This window comes from Somniosus microcephalus, chromosome 15 (genome assembly GCF_052327205.1).
Source record: "Somniosus microcephalus isolate GS21.2 chromosome 15, FLI_Smic_1.0, whole genome shotgun sequence".
In the NCBI taxonomy this organism is placed as follows: Eukaryota; Metazoa; Chordata; class Chondrichthyes; order Squaliformes; family Somniosidae; genus Somniosus; species Somniosus microcephalus.
The window spans coordinates 63,095,184-63,114,454 of NC_141001.1; the positions used below are offsets into that span (position 1 = coordinate 63,095,184).

Genomic DNA, 19,271 nt, shown 5'->3' on the forward strand with positions numbered 1-19,271 from the left:
GCACTTACCGCTGGACAGACGATGAGAGAGATTCAAAAAGACTGCCGCCTCCAGAAGCCATGTTCAACAGTCAGCCACAGGTAAAATCTTCCATAGACAGTACCTAAAACAGGAATTTTTGGTGTCATTATTATTAATTTCATGAAGACCAATCACAGCTAATCAACTTCAGTTCATCTGTTGCAGTTAACTACATAAAAAAAATGATTGCATGTTTGCACATGCAACTACTTGTGTTGTTGAAGTTTAAAACATTTAGAAAAATTGCACTCTTGGGGCGGCACGGTATGTTACAGTTCTAATGCACTGTGCCACGGAGTGACATTCACTGCTAACTTATTGTCTTGTGCTGCGTCCTACCCGTCCTTCACTGATCTCCAGTGGCTCACTGTCGCCCAACACATTGAATCCAAAATCCTCATGTTTGTTCACAGACTTCTCCATTACCTCAGCCCATCCTTCCCTACTTCTTTAGCCATATGTCTTCTGCATGGAGATCTGGCATTTCCGAATCTGAGCGGCCTCTTGTGCCAACTTTACCCTCCCCCAACTTGTACCTCAAGTCCCAAATTCAGGGCCCATGTCTTTTAGTGATCCATATATTGATTTTCTGTTGTATTAGCAACAACAAATGAAACAAGTTAACAAGTATATGTCATGCCAAAGGTGCAGAAAGTGAGAGCAGACTTCCTGCTTATGATACACATGATTGCATTACTGATTTACAACCAATCCTCCATGTTTACAGAACAACACTGTTGCAGCTCTGTTGGCACAAGTGGGGAGGAGGAAGAAGTGCCTAACCTCTCTATTCTGTGCCCACCGATGTATGCACATTTATGGCTCTAGTCCTGATAGGACTTTAGGTATAGCATCTGCAAATGGCTGCGTAACTGACATGTGCAGTAGTTTATCATGATTAGGTAATGCTAAGCACATATGTCAAAAAGCCTGCTGATTGTTAGAGAAAGGAAGGACTAAAGGGAGGTCAAATTCAACGTTGGCAAGACACGAAATGGGCAGGCTGCCTGTTATACACATCGCAAGACTTTCCTTTCCATTGATTTCAATGGAAAGGATCATTGGGTGAGTTTGTATAATGGCTGGCTGATTTGCTGCTGCCCATTTTGTGCCCCGCTGAAGTTGAATTTTATCCTCAGGGTGTTTCACAATCTTAAAGTGCTAGGGTATAATTAATTAAATTACAAGAAAGTGCCGAAGTCTGTATTTCAACACATCATGCATATCATTTAGAAGGAGCAAGCTTACAAAATGCACTTACTGAAGAAAATTTGAGAACCGGGCTATTTTAATCCCCGTGCCTCATTAACATACCGCCGATTCACCTCCTGCCCATTCCAGGCAGGAAGTGGTCAGGAAGCAGATGCCAGCCTCCAGAAAATTGAGCAACCCTTGGCCACTTACCGGCATTAAATTAGGTGTGGAGAGTCCCATGGGAGGGAAAGTGGGACAATCCGGGGCAGGGGAGGGAAAGTGGGACAATCCGGGGCAGGGGAGGCTACGACTTTCCTTGTGGGCCCCAAGGGTGCACTCCTGCTCCTCCTGGTCCCACAGAGGAAAGTAAAAAACTGACCTGTTTGGGCTTCTTCATCTTCCCAGTAGGTCCCGGTTGCTGCTGAGTGGGTAGGGTTAAAATTGCCCTCCTTGTGTCCAGTCCAGATTACATTGCAGTTTAGCACAACAGATGCAACTGTTTGTGATGTTCTATCTTCCCTGGAGGGACGGTGAATCCTGTAACTACTGAATATCAACATTGTGGCATTGCTTCTGTTCACTTATCCATATACTATTTAATAAATTTGCTTGAAATGTTGTAGTCGGAGCAACAGTCCCATGAAATGTTTATTCTACCACCTTCTAAAATCGAGGAACATCACATGAAGGCATATGATACAATCAGTAACCCAACATACATTGAGAGAATTTTCTGTCAGATTCCTAGGATCACCACAAATGTTTGGATATTGAGCCAATAAAGGCACCTATGGCTCACAAGGACAGAGGGCTCGGCTACAGGAGTGGTTTGATATGCTGAAACTGAGAACATAATATCTAGTGTAAAAATACCCACGGCATAATGCTTACATTTACTGTGATCTATCTATCGTTCCATATTCAATTCACTACAACAACATCTTGCATTTATATAGTGCCTTTAACATAGTAAAACATCCCAAGGCGCTTCACAGGAGTGTTTCAAACAAAATTCGACACCAAGCCACATAAGGAGACAGGTGAAAGAAGTAGATTTTAAGGAGCTTCTTATAGGAGGAAAGAGAAATTGAGAGACAGAGAGGCTTAGAGAGGGAATTCCAGCGTTTAGGGCTTAGGCAGCTGAAGGCACCGGCAACAATGGTGCAGTGATTAAAAGTGGGGATGCACAAGAGGCCAGAATTGGAAGAGCATAGAGATCTCGGAGGGTTGTAGGGCTGGAGGAGGTTACACAGATAGGGAGGGGCGAGGCCATGGAAGGATTTGAAAACATAGATGAGAATTTTAAAATTAAGGCGTTGCCAGACCGGAAACCAATGTAGGTGAGCGAGCACAGGGGTGATGGGTGCACGAGACTTGCTGCAAGTTAGGATACAGGAATAATCAAGTCTAGAGGAATAAAAGACTTGGATGAGGCTTTCAGCAGCAGATGAGCTGAGGCGGGGCAGGGACAGTTACGTTGGTGGAAGTAGGCAGTCTCGTTAATGGAGCAGCTATGCGTTTGGAAGCTCATCCCAGGGTCAAATAGGACGCCAAGGTTGCGAACAGGCTGGTTCAGCCTCAGACAATGACCAGGGAGAGGGATGAAGTCGGTTTATTTGTATCAATGAAGGAAACATTTTATATTTTCAAAACACTACTTCAGAGATCAGATAAAGGAATCCAAAATCATCCTCCTCGGTCCAACGAAAATATTAAAATTTACATTCCAAAAGATTTAAAGACTGAACTTCTAACACTGATAAAGGCCAAAAAGACCCAAAGTCTCTTCTAATTAGGAATGCAGGAACTCACTTGCCATCTTGCCCAATTAGCACCTTCTTTAATTAAGTTGATTATAAGTAACGAGTGCCAAAGTAGGAGTCAGCTTCAACAATTTATCTCTTAGAAAATATGAGAACACAACAAAATGCACTAATGTCGATCATTATTTTACAAATAATGCATGAAATTACATATGAAGATACAAGTGAAACATTTATCTGCTCATCAGAATGCTGTTTTGACATTGCTTAAGAGTACATGTGGACTGCCTCACTTTGCTTATTTCAAATGGCATTACCATCCGAGAAAGAGTGACTCATTAACAGCCAGAACCTATATACTCAGAGGGCATCTTCTATGAAGTGAGTTTTTATTTTACAGCATGAGCAGGTTAATTGGAGACTAAATTTAAATCTTGAGAACTGGAAACTGAAATAACAAGCTGCATCATGCTAGCAGAAGTTGCAAACTACTTCTGTTAGAAAATAAATAAGTATATTCCTTGGGAATGTATATAAAAGCCTTCTCTCTGATCATGATGTGCAATATTTTTCTTTACCCCAGGACCAATCACAAAAAAAATCACGTGTCCCTCCATCTTAATTTTTGGGGGATAAATTTCAGGTACAAATTGATTCTTCCATTTCATTTTTCACTTTATTGAGTTTTATTAACTTTTTACATAATTCCAAAATATATCACAACAGTTGTTCAACAATTAAGGCTTTTCTGGCAGTTCTTCGTACCCAGCCTAAAGTCAAAGCCCTCAACATGTCATGGCACTCAATGTTCATAGCAAAGCTAGCTTCTTTGTTGGTGCCAGTGATCTGTTGAATTTGATGCACAATCTCCACAGAGGATGCAAACACTGTGACATGATAATCAGACACTCACCTTCTACCACAAAACCTCTGTAAAAGTTTGCTAGTGAAGTGTGTTCTTCATCCACCTTATCATCAACACTGATGTTCTTTTCCACTGATGATGCTACTCTTTGTAAACTGGTTAACTTTCCATTTGAAAGACAAGCAGAAACCAAACACAGCTGGATAGTTAAGAACATAAGAACATAAGAAATAGGAACAGGAGTAGGCCATTCGGCCCTATGAGCCTGCTCCGCCATTCAATAAGATCATGGCTGATCTTCTACCTCATCTCCACATTCCTACACTATCCCCATATCCCTTGATTGCCTTAGTATTCAAAAATCTTTTGATCTCTGTCTTGAATATACTCAATGACTGAGCCTCCACAGCCCTCTGGGGTAGAGAATTTCAAAGATTGTCCACCCTCTGAGTGAAGAAATGTCTCCTTATATCAGTCCTTAATGGCCGACCCCTTCTTCTGAGACTGTGACCCCTTGTTCTAGACTCCCCTGTCAAGCCCTGTAAGAATTTTCTATGTTTCAATGAGATCACCTCTCATTCTTCTAAATTCCACAGAATATAGGCCTAGTCTACTCAATCTCTCCTCATAGGACAATACCCCCATCCCAGGAACCAGTCTTGTGAACCTTTGTTGCACTCCCTCTATGGCAAGTATATCCTTCCTTAGGTAAGGAGACCAAAACTGCACACAATACTCCAGGTGTGGTCTCACCAGGGCCCAATATAATTGCAATAAGACGTCTTTACTCTTATACTCAAATCCTCTTGTAATAAAGGCCAACATACGATTTGCTTTCCTAATTGCTTGCTGCACCCGCTTGTTAACTTTCAGTGATTCGTGTACAAGGACACCCAGGTCCTTCTGAACACCAACATTTCCCAATCTCTCACCATTTAAAAAATACTCTGCTTTTCTATTTTTCCTACCAAAATGGATAACTTCACATTTCTCCACATTATATTCCATTTGCCATGTTCTTGCCCCACTCACTTAGCCTATCTACATCCCCTTGAAGCCTCCTTGCATCATCCTCACAACTTACATTCCCACCCAGCTTTGTATCATCAGCAAGCTTGGATGTATTACAATTGGTCCCCTCATCCAAATAATTGATGTAGATTGTGAATAGCTGAGGCCCAAGCACTAACCCACTAGTTACAGCCTGCCAACCTGAAAATTACCCGTTTATCCCTACTCTCTGTTTTCTGTCCGTTAACCAATCCTCAATCCATGCTAGTATATTACCCTCAATCCCATGAGCCCTAATTTTGTTTAACTGGTCTGTAGTTCCCCGTTTTCTCTCTCCCTCCTTTCTTAAATAGTGGGGTTACATTTGCTACCGTCCAATCCGCAGGAACCATTCTAGAATCTATGGAATTTTGGAAAATGACAACCAATGCAGCCACTATCTCTATTGCCACCTCTTTCAAAACCCTAGGATGTAGGCCATCAGGTCCAGGGGGTTTATCGGCTTTCAGTCCCATTAATTTCTCCAGTACTATTTTTTTACTAATACTAATTTCTTACAGTTCCTCATCCTCACGAGAGCCTTGGTTCTCCACTATTTCTGGGAAGGTTTTTGCATCTTCTTCCGTGAAGACAGACACAAAAGCCACAATTTTATGGTTCGGGGCAGCTTGGGAGTGGGTCAGCTGTCTTCCGGTTTCCAGTCCCACCCCAACTACATCCGGCCCACAGACATAATTTTACGTCAATTGGCCTTCGGGCTAGCTGGCCAATTAAGGGGGAGCCGGTGTCAGATGACGTTTTTGATGATGCGTCATCTGCCGGTTTTCTTAAAGGGACCACGCACAATTGTTTTTGACAGGTGATTTTTCAGTGTTTGACAGCATTGAGGTGCTTCAAACACTGACAATCACTGTTCAAAGGTGAGCTTTTGCACCCAGGTTCTCCCTCCTCAGGCTAGAACAGATGGCAGCTGCAGGTGGGGTTACAGAAGCGATCTGTCACTGGTGAGTGAGGTTCTCCCAATGAGGTGGGACTACACATACAATTCAAAACTTGTTACCTACAGAAAAGTCTAAATGCATTAAAAAAGAATTTCCCAACATTTTCTTACCTCTGAAACTCACCAGTGCACCATTGGGTCCTTCACACCACTTCTGTAGCTGTCATCAATGCACAAACATTACAGCAGACTCACAACAGGCCACACTTACCTGGCATGGTGTCCGGATGTCAGGAAGCCCACAGTAGAAGTGTCAAAATTGGAAAAAGCCTGCTAACTGCCTGTTAACAACCGGTTAACAAGCAGTTGAGTAGCTATAATCCTCTTACCACCGCTAGGTATCGGGTCCATGTGCAAATCGGGGACCCGACACTTGGGAAGATTGATTGGAGGTAGGTTGACAGCGGGTTTCTGACCCGCTGTCAATCATTGCGATTTTGCCAGATATCCCGCCTCCAAACCTGACTCTGAGCGCCAGCAAAATTCCGGCCAATGTATTTGTTTAATTTCTCTGCCATTTCCTTATTCCCCATCATAACTTCTCCTGTCTCAGCCTGTAAGGGACACACATTTACTTTCACTAATGTTTTCCTTTTTACATACCTATTTACTGTTTGTTTTTATGTCTCTCGCTAGTTTACTCTCAGATTATATTTTCCCTTTCTTTATCAATTTCTTGGTCCTCCTTTGCTGAATTCTAAAATCCTCCCAATCTACTTTTAGTGCCCCGGTGAAGTTAGCACCCCAAAGGGGGTGTGACTCAATTTTCTCCCTAATTCTTTAAATGCTGGTCTGCACAGATCGGGATTAAACGGAGTGGATTTGAACATAGTGCTTTGGTTGGGAATTTGGAAAGAGTGGGAATTCGGAGTACAGAGGAAAGGAGTTGTTGCTTTTTGCCTACACTACTTGTAGTGCATTGTGTTACAGGCAGATATTTAATATCAGTAGCCATAAATTAATCTAGATCAAGTAGGTAGTCAATAAACTACACTGTAAACTAAGTTACCTAATTACAAATTTAATTAAATTTAATTAAATAAAACAAGGTCATATAGGGATGGCAGTGCAGGTGGTGTGCCGCAACTGCAGCATGTGGGAGTTTGTGGAGAGCACTGTGATCCCAGACAACCATGTTTGCAATAAGTGCCTGCATCTTGAGGAATTTCAGCTCAGAGTTTTTGAGCTGGAGTCTGAGGTGTAGACATTGCAGGGCATCAGGGATGGGGAGAGTTACCTGGACACTTTGATCCAGGAGGCAGTCACACCCCTTAGGTTAGGTACTGGTACAGGTCTGGTTAGTGGTCAGGGACAGGAGGGTGTGACTGCAACGCAAGCAGGTAAGGGGATCCCAGGTGCAGTGAGCCCAGTCTATATGTACATTAAAGTCCCCCATGATTATTGTATTACCCTTGTTACACGTGCCTCTAATTTCCTGATTTATACTCTACCCTACATTACAATTACTGTTTGGGGGCCTATAAACAACTTCCACCAATGTTTTCTGCCCCTTGCTGCTTCTTAGCTCTAACCAAACTGATTCTACTTCTTGATTTTTGGAGCTAAGATCCTTTCTCTCTACTGTCTTTATCCCATCCTTTATTATCAGGGCTGCCCCTCCTCCTTTTCCATTTTGCCTATCTCTTCTAAAAGTTAAGTATCCTGGAATAGTTAGTTCCCAAACTTGGCCACTTTGCAACCACGTCTCCGTAATGGCTATTAGATCAAACCTGTTAATTTCTATCTGCGCTATTAATTCATCTATTTTGTTGCGAATGCTTCGTGCATTCAGATATGGTGCCTTTAGCTTTGACTTATTTCTATTTTCCCTGATGTCACCTCAGTCACTGATGTTGTACCTTTGTTACTCTCTCTCTCCCTTTCTGACCCACTCTGCTTATCTTTACCCAAAACTTTACTCTGCCCTAGAGCCTTGACATTTCTCTCACTGCTTTTAAATTTACTCTTTCCTGAATCCTCCCACCCCTGTCTATTGGCCTAGTTATTCAGTTCGCCAGGACACTGGTCCCAGCCAGGTTTAAGTGGAGCCCGTCCCAAGGGAACAGCTCCCTCTTTCCCCAGTACTGGTGCCAGTGCTCCATGAAATGAAACCCCTTCCTCCCACACCACTCTTTGAGCCACGCAGTTAAACCTCTAATCTGTTGTCCCTATGCCAATTTGTGCGTGGCTCAGGTAACAATCTAGAGATTATTACCTTTGAGGTTCTGCATTTTAATTTGGATCCTAGCACCTCAAACTCCCTCAGCAGAAACTCATTCCTAGTTCTACCTATGTCGTTGGTTCCTACGTGGACCACAACAACTGGATCATCCCCCTCCCACTCCAAGTTCTTCTCCAGCCTCGAGGAAATGTCTTTAACCCGGGCAGGCAACACAACCTTCGGAACTCTCTGTCATGGCTGCAGAGAACAGTATCAATCCCCCGACTATACTGTCCCCTACCACAACTACATTCCTTTATTTACTGTTGCGAGATGTGGGAGCCGGTGGACCCCATTGAGGCTCACGGTGATTATGTCTGTGACAAGTGTCTGCTGCTACAGGAACTCCAGCTCCGTGTTGATGAGCTGGAGTCTGAGCTTCAGACACTGCGACACATCAGGGAGGGGGAGAAGTACCTGGACTCTGTGTATCAGGAGGTGGTCACACCTATGAAGTTAATTAATTCAGATGTAGCCCATGGTCAGGGACAGGACGGTGTGACTACGAGTGAGGCAGGTACGGGGATCCAGGAAGTAGAGCTGGAGGAGCCGCAGCCCTTGCTCTTGTCCAACAGGTTCGAGGTTCTTACTCCCTGTGGGGACAGGAGCAGGGACTGCAGGGAGGATGAGCAACCTGGCCACAGCACCGTGGAACGGGGGGCCATTCAAGAGGGGGGAGTAAATAGAAATGTTGTAGTGGTAGGGGATAGTATTATTAGGGGGATAGATAGAGTTCTCTGCAGCCGAGAGCGAGAGTCCCGAAGGCTGTGTTGCCTACCCGGTGCCAGGGTTAAGGACATCTCCTCTGGGCTGGAAAGAAACTTGCAGTGGGAGGGGGTGGATCCAGTTGTCGTGGCCCATGTTGGTACAAATGACGTAGATAGGACTAGGAAGCCGGTTCTGTTAAAGGAGTATGAGCAGCTAGGGGTCAAATTAGAAAACAGAACCTCAAGGGTAATAATCTCTGGATTATTACCTGAGCCACAAGCGAATTTGGCTAGGACAAATAAAATTAGAGAATTAAGTGCGTGGCTCAAAGACTGGTGTGGGAGAAATGGGTTTTGCTTCCTGGGACACTGGCACCAGTACTGGGGCAGGAGGGAGCTGTTCTGTTGGGACGGGCTTCACTTGGCCAGTGCTGGGACTAGAGTCCTGGCGGATCATATAACTAGGGCTGTCGAGTGGGCTTTAAACTAACTCGTGGGGGGGAGGTTCCTAGAGAGCAAATAATAAAAATGACAACAGAGAAGGTCATAGACTTAGGTAGCAGTGGGGAAATTAAAAACCAGAGCATGTCAGGAAGGGGCAGAAGGTATGGAGTAAAAGGTAAAGTAATAAAAAGGGCAAAAGCAGGAACTAAGTGTCACGAAACATATTTGAAAGTTCTCTATCTGAATGCACGTAGCATTCGTAACAAAATAGACGAGTTAATGGCACAAATAACTACATATGGGTATGATCTTGTGGCCATTACAGAAACATGGCTGCAGGGTGACAATGCCTGGAAATTAAACATACCAGGTTATTTAACGATCAGGAAGGGCAGGCAGGAAGGAAGGGGAGGTGGGGTGGCTATGTTAATAAAGGAAGGAATCACTGTAATACAGAGAAATGATATTGGGTCAAAAGATCAGGATAATGAAACAGTTTGGGTGGAGATGAGGAATAATAAGGGAAAAAAACACTAGTGGGCGTAGTCTATAGGCCTCCGAACAGTTGCAACTCTGCTGGATGGAGTATCAATCAGGAAATAGTTGAGGCTTGTAATAAGGGAACATCTATAATTATGGGGGATTTTAACTATCATATTAATTGGAGAAATCAAATTGGGCAGGGCTGCCTTGAGGATGAGTTCATTGAGTGTATTAGGGATGGGTTTCTTGAGCAGTATGTAACTGAACCAACCAGGGGGCAAACAACCTTAGATCTGGTCCTGTGTAATGAGACAGGATTAATTAAAAATGTCCTAGTAAAGGATCCCCTTGGAATGAGTGACCATAACATGGTTGAATTCCATATTTAATTAGAGGGTGAGAAGGTTGGATCTCAAACAAGCGTGCTAAGCTTGAATAAAGGAAACTATGAAGGTATGAGAGCGGAATTGAGTAGAGTGGATTGGGAAAATAGATTAAAGGGTAAGACGATACATGATCAGTGGTGTACATTTAAGGAGTTATTTTACAACTTCCAAAAAATATATATTCCACTGAGAAGAAAAGGGTGTAAAAGAAAAGACAGCCATCCGTGGCTAAGTAAAGAAATTAAGGATAGTATTTGACTAAAAACAAGGGCATATAAGGTAGCCAAATCTAGTGGGAGGATAGAGGATTGGGAAAACTTTAAAAGACAGCAAAAAATAACAAAAAGATTGATTAAGAAAGGGAAGATAGATTATGAAAGTAAATTAGCAAAAAATATAAAAACAGATAGTAAGAGTTTTTATAGTTATATAAAAAGAAAAAGGGTGGCTAAAGTAAATGTTGGTCCCTTAGAGGATGAGACTGGGAAATTAATGGTGGGAAATATGGAGATGGCAAAAACACTGAATGAATATTTTGTATCAGTCTTTACAGTAGAGGACACTAAGATATCCCAACACTGGACAAACAGGGGGCTATGGGGGGGGAGGAACTAAACACGATCAAAATCACTAAGGAAGTGGTACTCGGTAAAATAGTGGGACTCAAGGCGAATAAATCACCTGGACCTGATGGCTTACATCCTAGGGTCTTGAGGGAAGTGGCGGTAGGGATTGTGGATGCATTAGCAATAATTTTCCAAAACTCCCTGGACTCAGCAAAGGTCCTGGCAGACTGGAAAACTGCTAATGTAACACCCTTATTTAAAAAGGGCAGTAGACAGAAGGCTGGAAACTATAGACCGGTTAGCCTAACATCTGTGGTAGGTAAAATTTTGGAGTCCATTATTAAGGAGACAGTAACAGGACATTTGGATAATCATAATTTAATAGGACAAAGTCAGCATGGTTTTATGAAGGGGAAGTCATGTTTGACAAATTTGCTGGAGTTCTTTGAGGAAGTAACATATAGGGTGGATAAAGGGGAACCAGTGGACGTAGTGTTTTTAGACTTCCAAAAGGCATTTGACAAGGTGCCACACAAAAGATTATTGCTTAAGATAAAAAATCACGGGATTGGGGGTAATATTCTGGCATGGATAGAGGATTGGCTATCTAACAGAAGGCAGAGAGTTGGGATAAATGGTTCATTCTCAGACTGGCAATCAGTAACTAGTGGTGTTCCGCAGGGGTCAGTGCTGGGTCCCCAACTCTTTACAATCTATATTAACGATTTGGAGGAGGGGACCGAGTGTAACATATCAAAGTTTGCAGATGATACTAAGATGGGAGGGAAAGTAGTGAGTGAGGAGGACATAAAAAACCTGCAAGGGGACATAGACAGGCTAAGTAATTGGGCAGAGATTTGGCAGATGGAATACAATACTGGAAAGTGTGAGGTTATGCACTTTGGCAGGAAAAATCATAGAGCAAGTTATTATCTTAATGGCAAGAAACTGGAAAGTACTGAAGTACAAAGGGATCTGGGGGTCCTGGTGCACAAAACTCAAAAGGTTAGTATGCAGGTGCAGCAAGTGATTAAGAAGGCCAATGGAATGTTGGCTTTCATTGCTAGGGGGATAGAATATAAAAATAGGGAGGTATTGCTTCAGTTGTACAAGGTATTGGTGAGACCGCACCTGGAATACTGCATACAGTTTTGGTGTCCATACTTAAGAAAAGACATACTTGCTCTCGAGTCAGTACAAAGAAGGTTCACTCGGTTAATCCCGGGGATGAGGGGATGGACATATGCGGAGAGGTTGAGTAGATTGGGACTCTACTCATTGGAGTTCAGAAGAATGAGAGGCGATCTTATTGAAACATATAAGATTGTGAAGGGGTTGGATCAGGTGGATGCGGGGAGGATGTTCCCGATGATGGGTGAAACTAGAACTAGGGGGCATAGTCTTAGAATAAGGGGCTGCTCTTTCAAAACTGAGATGAGGAGGAACTACTTCAATCAGAGGGTGGTAGGTCCATGGAATATGCTGCCCCAAAAAGCTGTAGAAGCTACATCATTACATAAATTTAAAACAGAAATAGACAGTTTCCTAGAAGTAAAGGGAATTAAGGGTTACGGGGAGCAGGCAGGAATTTGGACATGAGTCTAGGTTCGGATCGGACATGGCCCTGTGGGTAGCGGAGCGGGCCCAGGGGCCATTTAGCCTGATCCTGCTCCTATTTCGTGTGTCTAATTCTGTTAGATTCAGGAGATGGTTCTGTGATAGTAGATTGGCGGTTAGGATCAGATCAGCCATGATCTTATTGAATGGCGGAGCAGGCTCGAGGGGCCGATTGGCCTACTCCTGCTCCTATTTCTTATGCTCTTATGTTCACTCCTCCCACTTGAATGGCCTCCTGCACCATGGTGCCATGGTCAGCTTACTCATCCATCCTGCAGGCTTTTCCCTCATCCACACAGGCAGCAAGAACCTCATACCTGTTGGACAAGTGCAAAGGCTGAGGCTCCTTCAGCACTGCACCTGGGTCCCCTTATCTGCCTGAGTTGCAGTCGCACCCTCCTGTCCCTGACCACTAACCAGACCTGTACCAGTACCTAACCTGAGGGGTGTGACTGCCTCCTGGATCAAGGTGTCCAGTTAACTCTCCTCCTCCCCGATGCCCTGCAATGTCTGCACCTCAGACTCCAGCTCAACAACTCTGAGCTGAAGTTCATCAAGATGCAGGCACTTACTGCAAACGTGGTTCTCCGGGATCACAATGCTCTCCACAAACTCCCACACGCTGCAGTTGCAGCACACCACCTGCACTGCCATCCCTCTATTACCTATGTTATTTAATTAAATGTAATTAAATTTGTCTTTAGGTAATTTAGTTTACAGTGCAGTTTCTTGACAACTTACTTGATCTAGATTAAGTTATGGGTACTGAAATTAAATATCTACCTCTAACACAAAGCACTACAAGTAGTGTAGGCAAAAAGCAACAACTCCTTCCCCCTCTTCTCCGAATTCCCACCCTTTCCAAATTCCCAAATAAAACACTTTGTTTACATGCACGCCATTTAATCCCGCTCTGTGTGGAACGCTCGGTGTAATTTGGGGAGGCTATCAAAACCAGCAATCCATTACCTGATATTTCAATTAAATAATCGATATAAATTTTGTGTCAGTGTGTAATATCATATGAATGTAATGTTGTTGCAAGCTTGTAACATTACTGTTTGGTCCATATTAGTTATCATCGGCCTCGGCACCGGCTATGGACATGGCAACGGCACACCCAGCACACCCAGCCCAGTCAACCCTGCAAAGTCCTTTCACCAACATCTGGGGACTTGTGCCAAAATTGGGAGAGCTGTCCAATAGACGAGTCAAGCAACAGCCTGACATATTCATACTCACAGAATCATACTATTCAGCCAATGTCCCAGACTCCTCCATCACCATCCCTGGGTATGTCCTGTCCCACCGGCAGGACAGACCCACCAGGGGTGGTGGCACAGTGGTATACAGTCAGGAAGGTGTGGCCCTGGGAGTCCTCAACATTGACTCTGGACCCCATGAAGTCTCATGGCTTTGGGTCAAGCATGGGCAAGGAAACTTCCTGCTGATTACCATCTACCGCCCTCCCTCAGCTGATGAACACCACTTGGAAGAAGCACTGAGAGTAGAAAGGGCACACAATGTACTCTGGGTGGGGGACTTCAATGTCCATCACCAAGAGTGGCTCGGTAGCACCACTACTGACTGAGCCGGCCGAGTCCTGAAGGACATAGCTGCCAGTCTGGGCCTGCGACAGGTGGTGAGAGAACCAACACGAGGGAAAAACCTACTTGACCTCGTCCTCACCAAACTACCTGTCACAGATGCATCTGTCCATGACAGTATTGGTAGCAGTGACCACCGCACAGTCATTGTGGAGACGAAGTCCCGTCTTCACACTGAGGACACCCTCCAACATGTTGTGTGGCACTACCACCGTGCTAAATGGGATAGATTCAGAACAGATCTATCAGCTCAAAACTGGGCATTTATGAGGCGCTGTGGGCCATCAGCAGCAGCAGAATTGTATTCCACCACAATCTCTAACCTCATGGCCTGGCATATCCCTCACTCTACCATTACCATCAAGCCAGGGGACTAACCCTGGTTCAATAAGGAGTGTAGAAGAGCATGCCAGGAGCAGCACCAGGCATACCTAAAAATGTGGTGCCAACCTGGGGAAGCTGCAACACAGGACTACATACATGCTAAGAAGCGGAAGCAGCATGCTAAAGACAGGGTAAGCGATCCCACAATCAACAGTTCAAATCAACGCTCTGCAGTCCTGCCACATCCAGTCGTGAATGGTGGTGGACCATTAAACAACTAACGGGAGGAGGAAGCTCCATAAATATCCCCATCCTCAGTGATGATGGAGCCCAGCACATGAGTGCAAAAGACAAGGCAGAAGCGTTTGCAACCATCTTCAGCCAGAAGTGCAGAGTGGATGATCCATATCGGCCTCCTCCTGAGGTCACCACCATCACAGAAGCCAGTCTTCAGCCAATTCGATTCACCCCACGTGCTATCAAGAAACGGCTGAACACACTGGATAGAGCAAAGGATATGGGCCCCGACACCATCCCGGCTATCATGCTGAAGACTTGTGCTCCAGAACTAGCTGCGCCTCTAGGCAAGCTGCTCCAGTACAGCTACAACACTGGCATCTATCCGACAATGTGGAAAACTGCCCAGGTATGTCCTGTCTACAAAAAGCAGGACAAATCCAATCCGGCCAATTACCGCCCCATCAGTCTACTCTCAATCATCAGCAAAGTGATGGAAGGTGTCATCGACAGTGCGATGAAGCGGCACATACTCACCAATAACCTGCTCACTAATGCCCAGTTTGGGTTCCACCAAGACCACTTGGCTCCCAACCTCATTACAGCCTTGGTCCAAACATGGACAAAGGAGCTGAATTCCAGAGGTGAGGTGAGAGTGACTGCCCTTGACATCAGGGCAGCATTTGACCGAGTGCAGCATCAAGGAGCCCGAGTAAAACTGAAGTCAATGGGAATCGGGGGGGGAAACCCTTCACTAGTTGGAGTCATACCTAGCAGAAAGGAAGATGGTTGTGGTGGTTGAAGGTCAATCATCAAAGCCCCAGTTCCAATATTTATTTGGAAGAAATTTCTGCTCATCCAATCTTCTTCTTCTTAGGCAGTCCCTCGGAACCGAGGATGACTTGCTTCCACACTAAAAATTAGTTCTCTGGTGACTGATGAGTGGGACCTACAGTCTCTGTCACTGTTGGGTTGTCCATGAGGGTCCTGACGTTCCAGGTCCCGAACTTCATTTTAAAAGGGTGGAAGATGCCTCTGCGTGAATTCTTTTAACGTGGGGCAGCCATTGCACACCAGCTACCACACGGGCTTGACAGAGCAAGGTCTTGGTCCAATGGCAAGGGGATCCAAGACGATTGGAGACCAGGCTCTGCTACATCGGCCTAGCACACACACACAAACAAACATACTCCTACTCCTCCTCCCTTCTTCCCACAGGTCCTCTCTGCCTGGGTTTCATAGGCTATAACCCTGTAGTAACAAAGGCATTAAACATTACATGATGCATCAAATGTTAAACTCAACCAGGTGCTTCCTATGGAGTCCAAAATAGTATTGTCTCTTTCCCAACCCACCGCCACCCCCAACCCACCCAATCACCCAAACATGGGCAACCCTCAGTATCTTAATAGCTCCAGTTCCATCTGATGGTGTGTGTAACTCCATTGTTTATTATGGTTAATATTTTGACCTTGATGTAGTATCTTGTTCTGTATATGCCCAATATTTTCCACAAAAATTCAAGGACTCCATTAATCAGCAAAGCAAGTGAGAAGCGCAGAAAATACTTTCCCTACCCTACATATTTCAGTTCAAAAAGTAACTCTTCCCATTTCAAAAGAAAAAGCACATTATTTTTTTTAATGGATCTGAAAAATGCATGATTTGTATCTAGAAGCAATTTAAGTAAGAAGCTCCCTCAACGACTTAGCGGTTAACAGCACTATCTTGTGTAAAATTGAACTCCACAGACCAGAAGAATCCCATGTCAGTGCTAAGTTAGCTGATTCAAGTAAAACAGCAGTTATGGCTGGCCCCAGTGGCCCTGTGCTAATGAGGTGAAAAACCAATACTGGGTGTCGGAAAAACAGTGTAACAAATCATAGACACTGGAGCGGTCGAGAGAAATGGTGGTGAGGTAGAGCTGGGTGTCGTCAGCGTATATATGGAACCTGACGTTGTGTTTTCAGATGATGTCGCCGAGGGACAGCATGTAGATGAGAAATAGGAGGGGGCCAAGGATAGATCCTTGAGGGACTCCAGAGGTAATGGTGCGGGAGTGGGAAGAGAAGACATTGCAGGTGATTCTCTAGCCACAACTGGATAGATGAGAATGGAATCAGGCGAGTGTAGTGCTGGACGATGGAGGAGAGGCGTTGGAAGAGGATGGTGTGGTCAAACATGTCAAAGGCTGCTGATCAGCAGTTTGGTGGGAATAGGGTCAATGGAGCAGGAGGTGGGTCTCATGGACAAGATGAGCTTGGAGAGGGCATGAGGGAGATAGGAGGGATACTAGAGAAAAGTACGAAGTCAGGGATAGGGCAAGGGGGAACGTTAGGGGAAGTTTGGCCCGATGGGCTGAGGAAGAGAGGTAAGCGGCAGAGGCAGCTGAACATATGGTCTCAATTTTAGTGACAAAAAAGTGCATGAGCCCCTCACACTTGTTGTTGGAGGTGAGGTTTTTAGAGGCAGGGGAGAGGCGTTTAAGAAGACCGTTTGTATTGGAGAAGAGAAACCGGGGCTTATTTTTACATTCCAGGATGATCCTGGAATAGTGAATAGTTTTGTCAGAGGAGAACAGGACCAGATAATGCTTTATGTGGTCCAAACAGATCTGACGATGAAAGGCTAAACAAGTTGTCCGCAATAAACATTCAAGTCTGTGGCCCAAATTTTCTGGGGGGTTTGCAGGCACGATCGGTGGCGGGTCGGGTGGGAAAATGTTTTTTTTTTTTACAGTGGGTCGGGACCCTGCTGTGAACCCACCACCATGCGCCTTTCCCAATGTCGAGTCTGTCAGCGCTGAACAGACCCGACACACAGTGGCGGGGGAATGCAATTACGCTCATTGTGACCTTGTTTAGACATCATTATGAATACATTTTAGCTCACTTTTTGACTTTACATACTCGCCCACGGGGCCCTCGCTGCTCGGGGATCACGTCTGTTGTAGGGTTTTTTTTGCACAGGCGTGTTTGGGTCAGTCAGCTTTGCCTCTGACTACCTTCCTTGAGCGGTTTGAATCGCTCGCCCCCTGGGTTCTGGACACCGGACTTAGATACAGGCAGCGATACAGAGAAAACTCAAGTAGACAGGTGGTTGGATGCAAACAAAACCAAGGTTTTATTGAAGAGGAAAACTTGATACAATCTTATGGAAAATTATTAGTGTACGCTTCTACAGGCAAGAATTACAAGAGAGTCATAATAATACTATATACTTATACAGGGAATGGGGAACACACGGCACATCGAGGGAAAACAATCCCCTTATCCTTAACCCACCCCCTATGCCTAACTAGGTTAATCTATGAGGGGTCAGAATTCATGCTCCCAATGAAAGGGGTTTGTTAGACTCAAAACAGCGGTTGGGTTCGTGGTTCGCTCTTGGTGCTCTCTGGAGCCTGCCGTCATCACGTGGGCTCCGGGTGCTGCAAGGGCGTTGTCCAGGTTCGAGTACCCCAAAGTTACAGTCTCTGCTTGGGTACTTTACCTTGCAGGGATGGTTCTTTGCCGACAGCTTGAGTTTGCCTGAAGATACTCGCAGGTCGGTTGAGGCTGAAGGCCCGATAATTCAAAGCCTACCCTCAGTTGGCCTTCCCCGGGTGGTCTTCCTCCTCCCCTCGTCGCGTCCCGCTTCGCCTGGCCTGAATTGCCCGTGTTCGCCCGACCCGGTGTCAGGGCAAGTCCAGATGGAGTTGGAGAAGGCACGGGCAAAGGCCAGGGGGTAAGCGAGGGATGGGGGAAAGAGCGGCAGCCACGAGGGCAAGGGGCCGAAGGACCGGGGAGCGGCAATACCGACAGCAGCCGAGCAGCAGTCTTCTTCTTCTTCTTCCAACGACTACTTCACTTTGCTACCTGGGGGCCTTCAATTATACCTTCGTCGAAAACCCTTATCTGCCTGCCAAATCAGGTTAGTTCTTTGTTTTATTTTTGGCGGGCTAGTTAAAATAATGGTAGTGATCTATACTGACGGGTTTTTTAGATGGCTGGTAATTGCATCTACCAGCCCGATAATTGACTCATATTGTCCTGAAAGTCCTTGATGGGCTTGTCCAGCCTCGATGGATGTGTTTAATCTGTTTCCGATTATGTATGCAGACTGTTTGATGGCTTTAACTGTAGGCCTCATTGAATTCAGATCTGCCTCTAATTCGGCCTAATACATAATTCACAGTTTGTCTGGGTCCCAAATCACAAACCTGCATCCTTAGTTTTGATTTCCCTCAAACTGCCTGGGCTGCAGAATCCATTTTGGAGACCCGCAGGCTTTCTGCCACGAGGCACGGATGCCATCTTGGGTACCCTTTTTAATTTCAAAAGAAATGTCCACGCAGGGTCCCTTTTATCGATAATAACCTTTGGGGAAATGCACAAATTTTGCGAATCTTACATTGTTAAGCTGAGGCGAGAGATGAATGGCCATTCAATCAGCTGATTACTTTGAAAGCTTGAAATGTGCTTTAAAAGCTCCCACCTCACAGCTGTTCACTTTCCAAGTTCAGAAGCTGTTGCTTACTGCATTTGGAACACAGATTGAGCTTTATGTAGGTTGCAAGTGCTTGGAGCAAACTCTCTATCCAGTGTCACCTCATTGGAACAACCTCTCTCACCATTGACAGAATGTTCCTGTCATCTCAACTTCACTTGCCATCTATTCCATCAACATGGGTGCCCTTTATACTCTCTCACCTTGGTCCTCAGAATCCCACCATGATCAGCCCCAACACCATCAGCACCAGCAACAACACCAATCTTCTCCACAATCAACTGATGCTGCACAGGACACAGGGCATCAGCACCTGACCACACTGCTACCTGGGAGG

General features: G+C 45.0%; 1 protein-coding gene across 1 annotated transcript in view; it reads right to left on the reverse strand.

Moving 5' to 3' along the window:
• insc (INSC spindle orientation adaptor protein) overlaps positions 1 to 19,271 on the reverse strand; it is an 811,538-nt gene that overhangs the window by 662,976 nt on the left and 129,291 nt on the right. Inside the window, exon 2 of the mRNA XM_086007893.1 lies at positions 9 to 103. Coding sequence (XP_085864019.1) covers positions 9 to 61 — 53 coding nt within the window. The 5' untranslated portion in view covers positions 62 to 103. The remainder of the gene's footprint in view (positions 1 to 8; positions 104 to 19,271) is intronic.